Genomic DNA, 15,675 nt, shown 5'->3' with positions numbered 1-15,675 from the left:
CTTTGTGCAAAGTAAAATTTCGTTCTGTTCCTAAATAGATTTCTGTAGTTGAAGAAAGATAGCCCATGCTGAGATTATGCGGCTCTGGATCTCTTCTGAGAATTCACCTACAGGGCTCATCATCAAGCCGAGGTATTCGAACGACTGGACATCCTGCCTTGACTACCGTTTGGGGTCGTTGGAGTTTCCCCAACCCAGCCTTTTGTGTCGTCATTGTCTGTGGTAGACTTATTTGAGAGGCCAGTCGAGAGTGCCCGTCTTCCACGCTATTGATCATAGCCTTGTCTAATGCAACAGATTCTGCTACCAAGCTCACATCATCAGCATAGTCAATATCTGTGACGGGAAATTACAGCTCGATGTAACGCCCTTGTATTTGGAAAGGACCGTGAGAATCCAATCGATGATTAAGTTGAACGAGGTTGGGAGGAGGGCACATCTTTAGCGTAAACTCTCCTAGATTACGATTAGATCTTAAAACTCGCCATCGACTTTGACACTGGCCCTTGTTCAGGAATATTATGTCCTGAGTAGACTAATAATCTTCTCAGGTAAACTGTATTCTCCCATTGATTCTTCATTGCTGAACAAGGTTGGTGAGAGGACACACCCCTGACATACACCTTCATCTATCAGGATGAGATCGGAAAGCTCGCCATTGACTCGTTATTTGGGCCTTTGTTCCAGAATAGTATGCCCTGCGCAGACTGGTGATCTTCATAGGTATACTGTCTTCTCCCATTGATTCTTCGTTACTGAACAAGGTTGGCGAGAAGATGCACCCCTGACTTACACCCTCGTCGGTTAGGATCAATGTAATTCAGGCCTTTGTTCCAGAAGCTGACTGATGATGTTCTCAGGTATACTGTGTTCTCCCATTGATTCTTTAATGCTGAACAAGGCTGGTGAGAGGACGCACCCCTGACATACAACCTTATCAATCAGGATCAGATCTGAAAGATCGCCACCGACTCGTAATTCAGGGCTTTTTTCCAGAATAGTATGCCCTGAGCTGACTAATGATTTTCTTAGGTACATTGTCTTCTCTCATTGCTTCCCATTACAAAAAAAACGGACCGAATCAAAGGTAGTTTGGAAGTTTTTGAAGATATGGATTGTATATCTCTCTTATCTAAAAAGTGGTCGGGCAAGTGTCAGTTGTTATAAAAGACCCTATCTGAACTATGCTCCAAATGCTTATAAAATTACTTTAAGAAACCCAAGACGAGTAAGATTTTCTTGTGAGTTTAGTGCACATGATTGACCATTTCGAAAAGTAACGAGAACTCACGAAACTATGTTTTAAGCATTTATTTGAGCTTCTCTTTGAAGTGAGACTTAAGATTACCAATGAAACGAAATAGTTTATAGATTGTGACTATAGACTTCAAAACGTGGAAAAAAAAAATTACCCCGCCGGTGTTCAAGAATCTGTTGCAGAGTAAAAATTTGGTCGCAACAGCTTATACCTTGCCTGGATCCTGATTTGTTTGATTGTGTTCGGCTGTTTCTGGTGTCTCTTACGGGACATACCAAGGATATCCCTTGGCAGTTTTTAATGTTAAATCTACCTTTTATCTTTTAATGTTAAATCTACTTTTATACTCTGCTGTCCTAAATACATTTTAGAAACCCCTAAATGTAAACTAGCGCTAAACCCAGAATATTGACAACAACTGAATGAAAACACTTTTCATATTAAAAAGTGCTATTTTCTACAAAAAAGAACTGTAAGATAGCACATATTTCTAGAGGCAGAGTCAGGTCACAGCTTGAAAATAATGTTCTTAAAAAGTAATCAACAAACTGAGTTTTGGTTCTTTTAGTTTTAAAACTATTTTTATACTCGGTTTTGCTTTATACATTTTACAAATCCCTAAATGAAAACTAGCATTAAACCCAAAATTTTGACAATCGTCTTATTTATATATATATAAATACTCAAATACTTTGACTCATTTTTGCTGCTACGTTTTTAATGCCATTTGCGTCAAAACATTCAAGGGGGAAATATCTGATGGGTTTTACACAGAAGTATCTAAAAACCTCCAAAAAGTTATTTTCAAGGTGAAAATTCTTAATGAAATCATCCCTATATTAGTCAGTCATGGCTGTGACCTTAGTTTAAAATGCGCTTTGCCATGTGTTTTCTTTTTTCTTTTCTTTTTTTTTATTAAGCATGTTTCGGCAATCGTGAGAAATGCAAACTACCGTCTACTGTCTTTGAAGAGAAGTTTCATAAAATTTAATCTTGGAAATTTTCTTTTGCTCAACAAGTCTCTTGTTTGCCCACTTCTCTTGTATAGCACTTCCGTCTGGTTTCCTTTAAATGTACTAGATGAGATTTGCGTCGAAACTGTACAAAGGAGGGCGTCAAGGATGATTACTTACCTTCAGCATCTTCCCTACCAAGAGTTACTCTCTAGGCTTGGTATTCCGTCAGTAAATTTCAGACGGCGTTGCGGTGACTTTATCAACGTGTTCCGGATTGTTAAAGGTATAGATGACCTAGATTTTGATTCATTTCAAATACAGTATCACACAACCCGCCAACACCATAACAAAATGTGCCCCCTAAAATCAAATAAGAAAATAGGGCAATGTTCATTTTCCAGTAGGGTCGTTTCACCTTGGAATAGTCTACCCGTTGAGGTCGTGGAAACTGGGACTGTGCGGATATTTAAACGTTCTTTAGCGGAGACACTTATGAGTCGATCTTTTGGCTATGAATTTTTGTTTGAGTTTGAGTTTTGGATATAAGTTTTTTTTTCTTCTAACTTATCTTCTTCTAATATTCATAAGTGTTGCTAATTAGCTTATTTATTGTTTTGTTTCTATAGCGACAAGTGTTATTGCTTACCGTTTGATGTATTAATAAATAAATAAAAAAACATATTGATGCTTAATTGGATTGTTTTGGAAAAATAGAAAAAAAAAAAAATTGGAAAAATAAACAATATACCAAAAATAGGACTCTTGAAAGCACCGTTTGATAATCCAAAGTTCGATGAAAACAAACAAACATAAGCTACAAAAACGAAAATGAATAAAAGCAAAAAAAAGAAATTATTTTAAACAGAGAACAAAAGTAAAGCAGTTATTTTTGTTTTCCAGAATGCAAGATCGCACGAAGCGAGTAAAAATCCAGCACTTTATTGTAGAAAAGGCGGAAAGATTATTTAAACCTGCGGAACCATCACCAAACGTTATTATTACTCCAGAAGAACAAGGTAAGTGTTAGTACCTTAAACTACTACTAACAACTCACTATAGCACCAAGCCGACTGAGGCCAACATAGGTTCGCACGCTCCTTCATCCCAATCTATTCAGAGCCTCCCACTTTGAACCCTCCCAAGAAGTTCCGGTTTCCCCTAAATCCTTCCTTACAACCTCTTCCCACCCTACTTGGGACGACTTGACTGACTCGACGACTGAGGCCAACATAGCTTCGCACGCTCCTTCATCCCAATCTATTCAGAGCCTCCCACTTTGAACCCTCCCAAGAAGTTCTGGTTTCCCCTAAACCCTTCCTTACAACCTCTTCCCACCCTACTTGTGACGACTTGCCTTTAGTTTGGTTCTAGATAGTTGGCCGAAAAGGACGATCTTTGGCAATCTGTCAACCTTCATTCGCAGAATGGGTGATGGTTACGAAAAATAATTTATTGACAATTTTTCTGGAAAACATCTAGCAAATCCTCCTCCGTCTTCCGGGGTCCCCGCGCTTCGGAACCATTATTGACACCTGTCATTGTCGTTGTTTCCAATATTTTAATCTTAGTTCGGAGACTTATCTTCCAAACTCTTTTCAAGTATGAGAAAACACCCTGGACTATTCTACTTTTAACATTTTCATTGCATCCACTGTATTTAAGCTAGAACATTGAAACTAGATTCTAAGGACTGCGCCTCAAAATCATAGTTGAATAAAGGGGTCGGAGTTGAATTTTGCTATGCAGAGCCACATTTCACATCGCCTTATGAAGTAAAATGTATTCAAAAGCATCAATATCTTGCTTGGCTTTCTTTTGGGACAGAGTTGAGAATTTGTTTCTCCAGATAGCAACAGTATGCTTAGAATAACTATGTCTAGTAGCGTTAGAATACTTCCTGATCATAGAGTAGCAAAAACTTACTGTTGGTATTCTCTTTTTAGATCAGTACCAAAGGAGACTTTTTTAGACGGCCGTTTCTAGGAAAATGTCAGAGATGATGCTGTAGATCAGAAATTTTCTCTTCAGACTTGTAATGACACATTTTTAAAATCAAAATCACGAATTTATCATGAAAATGATGTAGTTATTATTAATGAGTTGAACCGTAGGACAACAAGACCTACCTCAAAATAACATGCCACAGATTAAATGTAAAACACAACAGAATAAAGATCTACTTGAAAATTAAACTTTCATCGAGTAATCTGCTTGATATAAGGCTCGTCTATAAGCTTATCCCTTGCTAGGTTCGAAAATATCGCAATGTTCATTAGAGTGCGGAATAATTGACATACTGGAGTAAAGCCTCGTCTTGATTGACATATTTCACCCTGTCAGTAGCAGGGCCAGTTTTGACTGGATAGGCAACCATAGTCGTTGGAATATTCAATGACAGTCCAATTATATGGACTGTCCAATCATAGCCGCCTGTTTAAAAATGATCCGCCTACAAAGAATATTGCTGGCAGGGTAATTGATGTCAATCAAGATGGGGCTTTACTCTTACAATTGTTTTATTGACGTACCAAGGACAGTGTAAACGAAATCTGGTCGTTTTGAATTGTTAAAATTTAAAGAACCAAGTATGGTGAAAAATTGGGAACAATTTAATGAAAAAGACTGACCGCCATATGCCATTTTTGGTAGAAGTGTTTGCCAAATTAAAAAAGAAACCTGGGTCTGAATTACCCAAAAAAGAGCGAAAAATATGTGGTTCCAAACTGCTAAAGAAGATCTATTTGTCTTGAATCAACAGATTGTCAATGTTTGAATTTTTACTGGTGAAAAGCAATATCAAATTTAACTAACTGTTTTTTTCTCGATTCGTCATGGCAACACTGACAAAATGTGAAACTGCCTTAAACACTTCATAATTTTGAAACAGCCAAAACAAATATACGGAAAAATCAGTTATGAATAGATCTAAGACTGACTCAAGGCAAAAAAATGTTTTTGATGTCAATTGAATTGCATACAGATTTCTGATATAGATTAATGTAATAACATATAATACTTAATTATTGTGTAATATTTCTAATGTAATGTACATATTTCAGGTTTGAGTATACCTATGGTTCAAGAAATCAACAAATATGTTTAATTTGACGTTCTTGTCACTTCACCAAAATTTAGAAAATGAATAACGAGAATAGAAAGGAAAAGAGATTTCTTTTTTTTTCTATTTTTTGTTTATTTTAATATGATATTTTTTTGACACATGTTTTGAGTTTGTATATTTATGACTATTTTCTTTTTTCTAGAAGCAATTGTTAACCTGCCACCACTAGAGTCGTTGTTGAACGTTAGTGCTGAAGACAAAAGCAATTCCTTGCAAGATGTATGTATTTTACATTAATAATTATAATTAATAAAGTGAATGATAATTATTAATAATTTATACCAGGTAATTATTAATTATTATTTTTTATTAATAATAATTATTAATTATTAATAATTATGTATAATTATTATATTATATAATTATTAATAATTATATAATTATTATAATTATAATTATAGTAATTATTAATTATATAATAATTAATAATATTAATAATAATTAATTATTTATTAAGTACTTATTATTGATAAGGATAATAATTAATAATTAAGTACCAGGGGACCAAGCTTTGCTCGGTAAAGAAAGGCATCCATTTTGCTAAACAACTGCAATTTCATTTTATACTATTAGCTGTTGAATTTTTAAACTAAACCATGTTTTAAGTTGGAAGTCGGTTGTTACTGGAAAACGAACAATTACATTACAGACAATTTTATGAAACGGGCTATAATCATCGCGCGAAGTACAGTCCCCCTGTATTCAAATTATTATTGTGATTTTTCTGCCATAATGCATAGCATTTAATGTGAGGTGATTAAGAATCTGAGACTCACTTCACAGCTATCAAACTGGAACGTCGTTCTTGAAGAGCTCATAATCAGCTGTTTTATCAGCAAAAAAATTGCACTTTGAAACTCCTATTTATGCTCAAGGTTTTCAACCTTAAGGGTTTCTAATTTCAGCCAGCAGACGATTGAAAAAATATTGGTGAGGCTTGGACGGAGAAACCAAATTTTTCCCATAGTCGTGACCTATCTAGATCGTTTTTTTCATGTCGGAAAATGGCAGTGTGCCAATTCTGAAAAAAAAAACTTGTTTTCAAGAAACAATTTACAGACGCATGTACAATTATTGCTCGTTTAATAAAATAGATAACATTTATAATGATTTATTTTAGTCATTAATGACTGAATAATTCTAATAATTACATAAAATTTAATTGAAGTTGTAATTAATGAATTTGATTTAAATAATTAATTATATATATAATTAAAAAAAAACATAATAATATATTACTCGCTGTTGCAGGTCTTCAAAATGTACAAAAAGGTGCCTCCTCTTCTCTGTACCAATTAAATTTTCTCTCCCATCCCCCTACCGTGCAAAATTGTAATCATATCCACCAGGAGTTTTAAGCAAATATGTATTTTTCAAATTTGTTTATTTACATTCAAATAATTTATTCTTCTTCTTCTGTCAATTATTGTTTTAGTATAATTTTACTTTTTTTAAATTTGAGAGTTATTTGCTGTTATCTATTTGCAATGGAAGCCATGCTAAGAGTAACAGTTAGTTGTTATGTTTATAGTATGTTATTACAATATTTTTGTTATATTAATAATAAACAATATATTAGGTAATGTTTATTATATTATAATAGATGATATAAAAGCCATGATAAAATTTTCTGATTTTACTAATTTATTTAAAATATCAAAGAAAGTTGGTAAGGCAGGGGGCAAGGCCCAAATACCTGCAAATATCTATTGCACACAAAAAGGGTTTGGGGGGGGGGGTAATTGATACCTATTGAATAGGTTACTGAATATGCTCTTACCAACCCAAAAATTCCAATATAGGCTAGGATGTTGTTTACGAGTATAAATAAGTATAATATATCTATAGTTACGAATTGGTGTCTGGGGAGGAGCATGGGTCCATGAACCCTTCAAGCCTTTTGATTGTACTAACTGGAAATTACTGTTTGATTCTAATTTTAACAAGGTGGAAAATGTCAAGTTTCTACTAAAATGTGTCTGTGAAGCTTCTGTTTAACTTGACACCCTTGAAAAATGAATAAGGGAAGACCTGTCAGTCTGAATTGGCTTCTGTTCTGCGCAGTCGTTTTGAAGTTACTCAAGCAGGCTGGCCCTTGCCCGCTCGCCTATTTGGTGAAGCCATCGTTTTGGACGGCTCTATATTTCGCTTCATTTATGGGTTCACTATTTAGTGGAGCCATCGATTCTGCCCAATCGTTTTGGAGTTACTCAGTCAGGTTACCCTGGTCCACTCGCCTATTTAGTGAAGCCATCGTTTCGGATGACTTCACTTCACTATTTAGCTTCACTTATGGTTTCACTCTTTAGTGAAGCCATCGATTCTGCACAATGTTTTTGGAGTTACTCTGTCAGGTTGACCCTGGCCCACTCGCCTATTTATTGAAGACGTCGTTTTGGTTGGCTTCACTTCACTATTTGGCTTCACTTATGGTTTCACTATATAGTGAAGTCGTCGATTCTGTACAATCGTTTTAGAGTTACTCACTGAGGTTGACCCTGGCCCACTCGCCTATTTAGTGAAGCCATTCAGAGCTAGAGGTTTATTTTGGTCGAATATTTAAAACAACCCACATGTGATGAAAGAAACATTTAATGATAGTGAAAGGAAATGAGGATTGAAAACAATATTTTATTAACATTATTAAAAATTAACATTAATTAAATATTGTTTTGATTATTTGAATGTATTGTTTAGGAAAAATATGGACATAAAAATGCACATGTTATATTAGTGAGCTGATCCATAGTTTATTAATATGTTTCAAATTCCGACATCACATTTTATTTCTCCATTTTACTCTGTTAGCCAATACCACTGGCTATGACTCCTAAGAAAAGCATTTTAATATAAAATTAATGACAAAACACTGAATATTTTTGTTTCACTTGTGAAATCCTTTATCAACGGGAAAAACATAGAAAAGGCTAGCTTAAATTGAACCTGAAAAAATAAAAAGAAAAGAAAAAGCACATACGTTTTACGAAAAACAAAAGAAAGCCTAATGGAAATTCACATTTTTTACTTAATTTGATTTTATTTAAATTTATTTTGTTTGTTTTTAAAGACCTCGGGAGGCGGAGCTGAAATATTGCGGAGTTTTGTTAATTTTGTATTAAACTGTTTTTATTTTTGCATTACAAAATTTTACCCCTTATGATTTTGGTTTCAATTGTGAAATTAACTTTAAATGAACAATCAGGTCGTGAAGCAGTTGTTGATACTCTATGGGAGTTGTGCCGTCACTCTGAATAACAAATAGGACCATAACGTTCAGTGTAACAAATAAAATAACTAAATATAGGAGCATAAGTAACAAATAGGATATAGTAACAAATAGGAGCATAATCATTTCATCGAAAACTTAGCTGGGCAAGTGTGAGCTGTTGTAAAAAGATCTTATGTGAACTAGACACCCAATGTTTGTAAAAATTATTTTAAGAAATCCTAGGCTGAAACCAGTTTGCTACATATAAGGCTGTCAAATATTTAATTGAATTTACTTATGAACCGTTGTAAGCACAATAACAAATGGAGTATAAGAGAAGAAGAAAAAAGAAAAGGGAAAGACGGAAAATGTAAGAAAAGAATAAAAATTAAAAATTCATAAAATTTAAAATTTCTTTTAAGTGGTATGCATGTGATTCGCCATTTCCACAATCAATGAGAACTCACGAAATTATATCTTTCTCTTTGAAGCTAGGTTTAAAATTATCAATGGAAAGAAAAAAATTATAGATTGCTTTTATAGACTTCGAGAGGTGGAAAAAAAATATAGAAAAGAGATAGTTTATATACGTTTTACATGTGATTTGAAATATCTTTTATTTATTGAGGCACAAAGTGATCCCATGGTGCTTCTCTTTCCCCTCTAGCTTTTTAGGAGAAAGGTAGACATATGTTTAAGTGGAGTTACTCAAGTCAAGTTATAGCAACAGAGATACTAAGTGGACCTTTTCCTCCTTCAATATACCCCCCCCCTGCCCCTTTCAATACCAAGTTTCTAGTATAACGTAAGGCATGTTGCACCTTGTTTAAACCAGAATCACACAAGGATTCTCACTGTATGTGATTTGAGAACAAGGTGGGACAGTTGCCCCTTCGGACAGGTTGCATTTTGTAAACTATTTAAACCAAAAACATGTAAAAATCATATAAATAGATTATAAAATTGGATTATAGATCTCAAACCGTGACCATATAAATTTTAGAAATAACCGGGTTAGAAATAACCTTAAAACAAAAACGTATTGATATGTTTTGAATTTACATGTCAATCCGTTTTTGTTTTTATGATTATCGGATGGGAAATAAAAAAAAATTGTGACATTTTTTTTTGCTTTTCTTAAAATTTATAATTATGGAAATAGGATCTTTTGATACCCGACTAACAATATACAGTTCACTTTATGCCTGGAGAGGCTATTATTGTGTGTATATTGTACACAGAAAACATCCTCCTTGATGAATATAGAAGTATATTTCTAGTGTGGAGCATTTACATGCATAGAAGAATTAGTTTATAATAAAGGATAGACAGTATATGTTTTCGTGATTTCCTGAAGTTTTTCTTTTGAATTAGCGTAGTTACCTCTATTCAGGGGCTTTGGACAATTTGTGCGGGAGTAAAACTTGTTTTTTTTTAACTTTGATTATCTAAACTGATTGACTCCATTAATTTTGCTAGATGTATAGTTACTATTGTGTTGCACTTCTTCTTCTAGGAGCAGTTGTCTTCCTCGCCAAAAACCAGTGAAAATAAAAAGAAACATGAAAACAGGCAAATTAGGCAAAAAAAATATGGGATCAAGCTAAGACTGAAATAGACTGCATGTTGTTTATGTCAGACTGTACCAATAGAAGTATAGTTTTATTAGAATATAGAAGATATCGTGACCCCCTGTGCCCCTTCTTTTATACCCCCATCAAAGATTTCTCATCGTCTCTGTTCAGGTGTTTGGCATGTGCTGTCAACACCTATTATGTGCTTTGTGACTGTTTACCAACTCGCGGATTGTAGTGCATTTTCCATATTATGTGTATTATTTTCAATGTTATCTGGCATCTATTCAGTTAATAAGTATTTAGTTACGTCCTAGATACATATATCTAGTTTGACTAATAGCTCGGATTAGATTGAAACGCAATCTAAGTTTTATGAAGTGATTAGTCAAAATTTGAAATTTGTCTGGATGAACTTACTCTAGTACTGTTTTTGGTACTATTGTTACCATTTTTAACATGGTGTTACCGTTTTTTAGTTTTTGAAGGTTGGAGATATTGTTGTTGGACATGTGCTATGGCATCATCATGCGACCCTTGGTGTAAAAGTCTTAGCTTTAGATGGCGGAAAGAAGCGGGACTTGAGCGATTTAAATATAAAGGTAAGTACATTCATTGGCTATATTTAACTCTATTTGGCTTTAAATCTTGTAGGAACTTTTTAAATCCTGGATATGAAGTTCAATCAAAACAATTCTATCTTTGACAGTTTCGAAATTATTCAAAAATATAGATTCACAAATGAAATTACCTTCTTATAGATCTGTTTTATGTTATTTTTGGAGATCTAATTATCATAAAAACAAATGAGATATGAAAAATGTAACATTTTTAATTTAACTGAAAAAATTGCTTTTAAATTTTCGTCAAGAATCTAGCCTTGTTTATTCATTTTTCATTCATTTTTTTTTTCAGTTCAGTTTCACTTATGTTCGTGCTTTATGTGATTTTTCCTAGCACGATTGGGATGATTGGGGGGGGGGGGGGGTTGGTAACAAATTTACCTGACCCTGTTGCTCTTATTGTTCTATTTTGGATTATTTTTTCTTCTATAGTTTGCTAATTTTTTCTTTTGATGTTCTTTTCAAGCTCTTTTCTTTTATTTTTTTATTCGATAAATATAAAAAAATGTTACAATCCAAGAATAATATGGATTATTTTTTATATCAAAAGAATTATTTTACTGTAAGTTTGTTATTTTTTTGCCTTCTATCCATCCCTTTTCCATGTTATTGTTTTCTCAGTTTGTTTTTTGATTTTCGTCATATTTTCCAGATTTCATCCAGTTACTGCTATCTGCCAGTTTCGTTCCATCTTAACTGCTAGTTTTAACCTTTGTTTTTCTGACATTAATGCTGAGTTTGGAATTTTCGCTTGCTATTAGTAAACATTTGGCAAACAAACCTCATCTTCTATAAACCTCATAAACTTATCTTGAATGAAAGATCTTCCGAACTGGCAAGCAACAAACGGGACTACGGCCAGTAGAAAAAACTTATCATGTCAGCCTCCAAAGGGGCTGGAAAGGCAGCATTGTACTCTACTATTAACTAGTCACAGCGTTTACTCTAGTAAGGCAGCACAATACGAAAAGCAGCACTATATTATTTTTTTGGATTTTGTGTAAATCGTGGATATTGGCGAATAAGTCGCTTTATGCTTGCTAGGTATTTGGTTTTTATTTGGCTTTTATTGAATTTTATTCATCTTTTAATTTTTTTTCATTGTTTTTTTTTTCTCACATTGACTTTCCGTGTTTGTTTTGTTGGGTTGTTTTTTTCGGCACTTTCCTTGAATATATTATTTTGTTTCGCGCTGAAGAAGAGTGGCGTTTGTCCTCTCGAAATATTCGCTTTGTTTGTTTATTCAGTATTCTCATTTGGCCTGAAAAACCACAGATTGGATCTTTTTTTTTTAAATTGGATACGTACCTGCAACTTATTGTATTGAATATTTACGCATTTTGAAACTTCTTTTGAGCCTGAAAGCATAAGTTTTGTGTAGTAAGGGTATTTGTTTGTCTTTTGTTACGCGTTGAATAAGTAATTATAGCGATTTTTTCTGTTGAATAATTACGTATTTTTGAATGCATACGTTTGAATGCGTATTTTTGTAACATAAAACCCAGTTGTATCCTAGCTATACGGAGAAAATTGAATTGATTATTCTTTCCTTGTTAAATAAATCTCATTTAAAAGCTTGATGCTGTAATTCCGATAATACCGGTACTACATTATAAAACTAAAAATTATTATAAATAATATGGATATCGTGCAAAAAAATAAGAGCTAGAAACCCAAGATTTGGCATGGCTGATGCTAAAACAACCCAACTCATCGCAACATCAAAGCCGCCTGAGGCAAACACTGCAGAGCACGCTCATTGTCCGCACCACTCTGTTCATGGCTCCTCAATTTACTCCCTCCCATTAAGATTCTGATTCCTTATTATAAGAGTTGTTTTATTATGACTTGCTTCCCATTTTATTTGAGGACGTTGTGCTTTTTGTTTGGTACCAGCTGGATTTGTCCTTGACTTTTGCTGGTATTTCCCCCTTTTTTCGTAATCAGGCAAGTTTTTTCAGGCTCGTAGCTTTTGATGGGTGATAATTAATGAAACTTGTATATCTGGAATCAACATAATAAGCTGATTCTTATGGTGTATCTATCGATATCAAAATTCTGTTTTTTCAGAGTTTCCCTTACTACTGAGACATTATGTGACACACAACGAAAACACACTAATAGTGGTCTTTCAAATCACATAGTTAACGGGCAGAGTACGAACTCGAAGTGAGCTATGGAAGGCTTTTGATAAACTTGCTATCTCAAGGGCAACAGCGTAGATTAGCCAGATCGTTTGCACTATTGGCAGTCTCATTACTTTCCTACAGCAACCCTGGCATTGCCTCCGATCCCGATCTCGTATAATATACGCATATAGCACTAGGTATAGCACTACGGTGGGAGAACAACGTCAGAAAAAAAACCTAGAAAGAGAAAGTCAATCAGCCTAAAAAATAAAAATGAAAATGTAGAAGAACCACCCGCTGCCCTAAATTCATGCATTGCTGTGTCGTTAAATTAGTTATAGTTTCCTTGAAGGACACTTCAAGAAAGTCATCTAAATGTGAAATGGAAGAGATGGCATGTGAATTTGTTGTCTAGTGGAATTTGTTGTCTTGTTCGCCGAGTCAGGGTAAACTACGGCTTTTATGGCATACACGTTGTATATGCCAGACAGGACTTGTTACTTTTAATGTTAGAAAGATTTTATTACCGTCCTTTGAACTTCAGGACATTTCTTTAGAGGAAACCTCTGCCTTGTATGGTGTCTGTACACAGCCAAGATGTCAACTAAATCCATGTTATGATTTGTTGTCAATAAGAAGAATTGAAAGATACTGGTAGCTTAATTTTATAATTAAAAGATAAGACAACTGGGTCCATTTGCTTTTTCTTAGATATATTTTGTGAAATCCGGTTTGTTTTCAGGAAAATGATACGCTTTTATTTTAGTAGTAGGTACCCTATAACACTGTGTATTTATTGTACAATAAGTATTATCTTTTCAGGGATTTGTATCAGAAAGCAATGTACCACCCCACGAAGGAAATGAGAGAGCTTATCATCTAAATGATGTCCTCCGAATGGAAGTTGTATCAAATTTTCGTAGCAAATTACATCTGGGCTTGAAAGGTGTTCATGCACCCCCTCATGTTTTAGCTCATTACCCACTTGGAAAGATTGATGCGAAGCTGATTGATGTGGATAAAAAGCTACCTTCATATTTAGCGTAAGATTTTTTTCTTTTTTTTTTAACTTTTTAAAAATATTTTAGTTACTTCAAGATTGCTGCGAGTAGAATAGTTTAGGTCTAGGTTCATCCCCTCTACACTGTTGCTGGATCCGAAGAAAGTGTTAGGCGCGATTGAGTATTAAAAGTTGATTTAACTAAAAAAGAATAGGCATGAATCAGGGACCTACCAAGTGGGAGAGCCTCAGGGCCCAGTGGCCTTGAGGCTTCAGTAATTTTTCTTTTCATTCAACGCTTCACTTCAACGTTTCTGTAAGGGGAAATTTTGACTGCACTCAGTCATTGGTTTGGTGCTCGAAATCCCATTAGGAATCTTTCCTATTTATAAATGTGTTGGCGAATATCCGCTTAGGAAAACTGCTTTAGCTCATTACCCTTGGAAGGGTTGATGAAAAGCTATTGACATGAAAAAAGAATTTCATTCATATTTAGCGATAGATTTTTCTTAAATATATTTTTGTTTATATATATGTAATATTTAGCATGATTATTTTATACTCTTTATTTTTAATTGACTGTGTAATGAATTTAGTGATATATTAACAATTAATAATTAAATACTTAGTAAATTAAGATAATTAGTTAATTAATTTGACCAAATAGTAAATTCAATTAAGAAATTTATTTAATTGATTTTAATTTAATTTCTTAAGATTGACTCTCTGCAACAATGCTGTAATTAGAAAACTTTGAAAACACTCAGTCATTGGTTCGGTCCCCAAAATCCCTTTAAGGAGGTCTGATTCGCACAATATGTTTGTCTTCGAATATCCGATCAGGAAAACTGCTTTGTGGGTTAACTCATGATCCACTTAGTCAGATTGATGCTTCATATTTAGCGATTTTATTTTGTTTAATTTTTCTAATGTTATATATTATGTGCAATATCTTTCTATTTTCCTTAATGTTTTTATTTTTAATTAACTAAGTAATTAATTAATTGACAGTTTAATAATTAATCAATTGAAGTAAATAATCAATTAAAACAATTTGTTAATTAACATGACTAGCCAATACACATAAGTATTCTACTGAATCGTTTTTTGGTTCATTTACCCACTTCTAAGGATCTGTACAAAGCAAGCCGTGTGTTTATTTAGTATAAGATTTTCTTTTCAATAGTTAACGCGTTTTAACATTGATGAATGTGAAATATCCTGAAAGTGTTCAATCTTAAATTTAATCCGAAAAAATGCTCTTCGTAATCTTTTTGGTCCAGAAACTGTTTGTTTCGGTAGCAGATGTTACCCTAACCTTTGATTTTTCAAAAATTAAATAGAACTGTTCCTATTTTTCCTATTTACATGAATTAATTTATATCTTCTTGTTTCATTTGGGTAATCCCACCCTCTGCCTGCGTCCATGGGGGGCATTTCTGTAAAAAAAAATTGCTCGAAGAGGTTCTTAATGTATATATTTGACTTACTTTTTTTTAAAGTCTCTTGTCCCTTTTCGTGAACGCCTATGGAAATCTCTCTCGCCAGAAAAAAGAAAAGCAGTGGGTGGTATAGTTTTCAAACTACCTTCATCAGTACCTTTGGACACTAGTACACAGTTGTTAAGATCGTGGCAAGTTTGCATACCCCACTTAAAACGGTATTTTAGCATATAAAAGCATATAGTTGACTTGAACAATTATTATAAGGTGCAAAAAATGCACTTTCTTTATAATAATGTACTTTTCTACTAATTTCTCTACTTCAAGAAAGAACTCGCCGTAAGAACTACTTACTATAAGAACT

The 15,675-nt window shown here is 33.7% G+C and overlaps 1 protein-coding gene across 3 annotated transcripts in view; it reads left to right on the top strand.

The window, feature by feature from the left end:
• LOC136036917 (tetratricopeptide repeat protein 14 homolog) overlaps positions 1-15,675 on the top strand; it is a 116,042-nt gene that overhangs the window by 20,089 nt on the left and 80,278 nt on the right. For all 3 annotated transcript variants that reach the window (XM_065719295.1, XM_065719297.1, XM_065719296.1), the window contains 4 exons: positions 3,115-3,230; positions 5,478-5,554; positions 10,597-10,719; positions 13,692-13,912. In XM_065719295.1, coding sequence (XP_065575367.1) covers positions 3,115-3,230; positions 5,478-5,554; positions 10,597-10,719; positions 13,692-13,912 — 537 coding nt within the window. The remainder of the gene's footprint in view (positions 1-3,114; positions 3,231-5,477; positions 5,555-10,596; positions 10,720-13,691; positions 13,913-15,675) is intronic.

The sequence above is a fragment of the Artemia franciscana genome, chromosome 16 (genome assembly GCF_032884065.1).
Source record: "Artemia franciscana chromosome 16, ASM3288406v1, whole genome shotgun sequence".
NCBI lineage: Eukaryota > Metazoa > Arthropoda > Branchiopoda > Anostraca > Artemiidae > Artemia > Artemia franciscana.
Note: the sequence above shows the minus strand (reverse complement) of the source record. Positions and strands in the feature narration are given on the sequence as shown.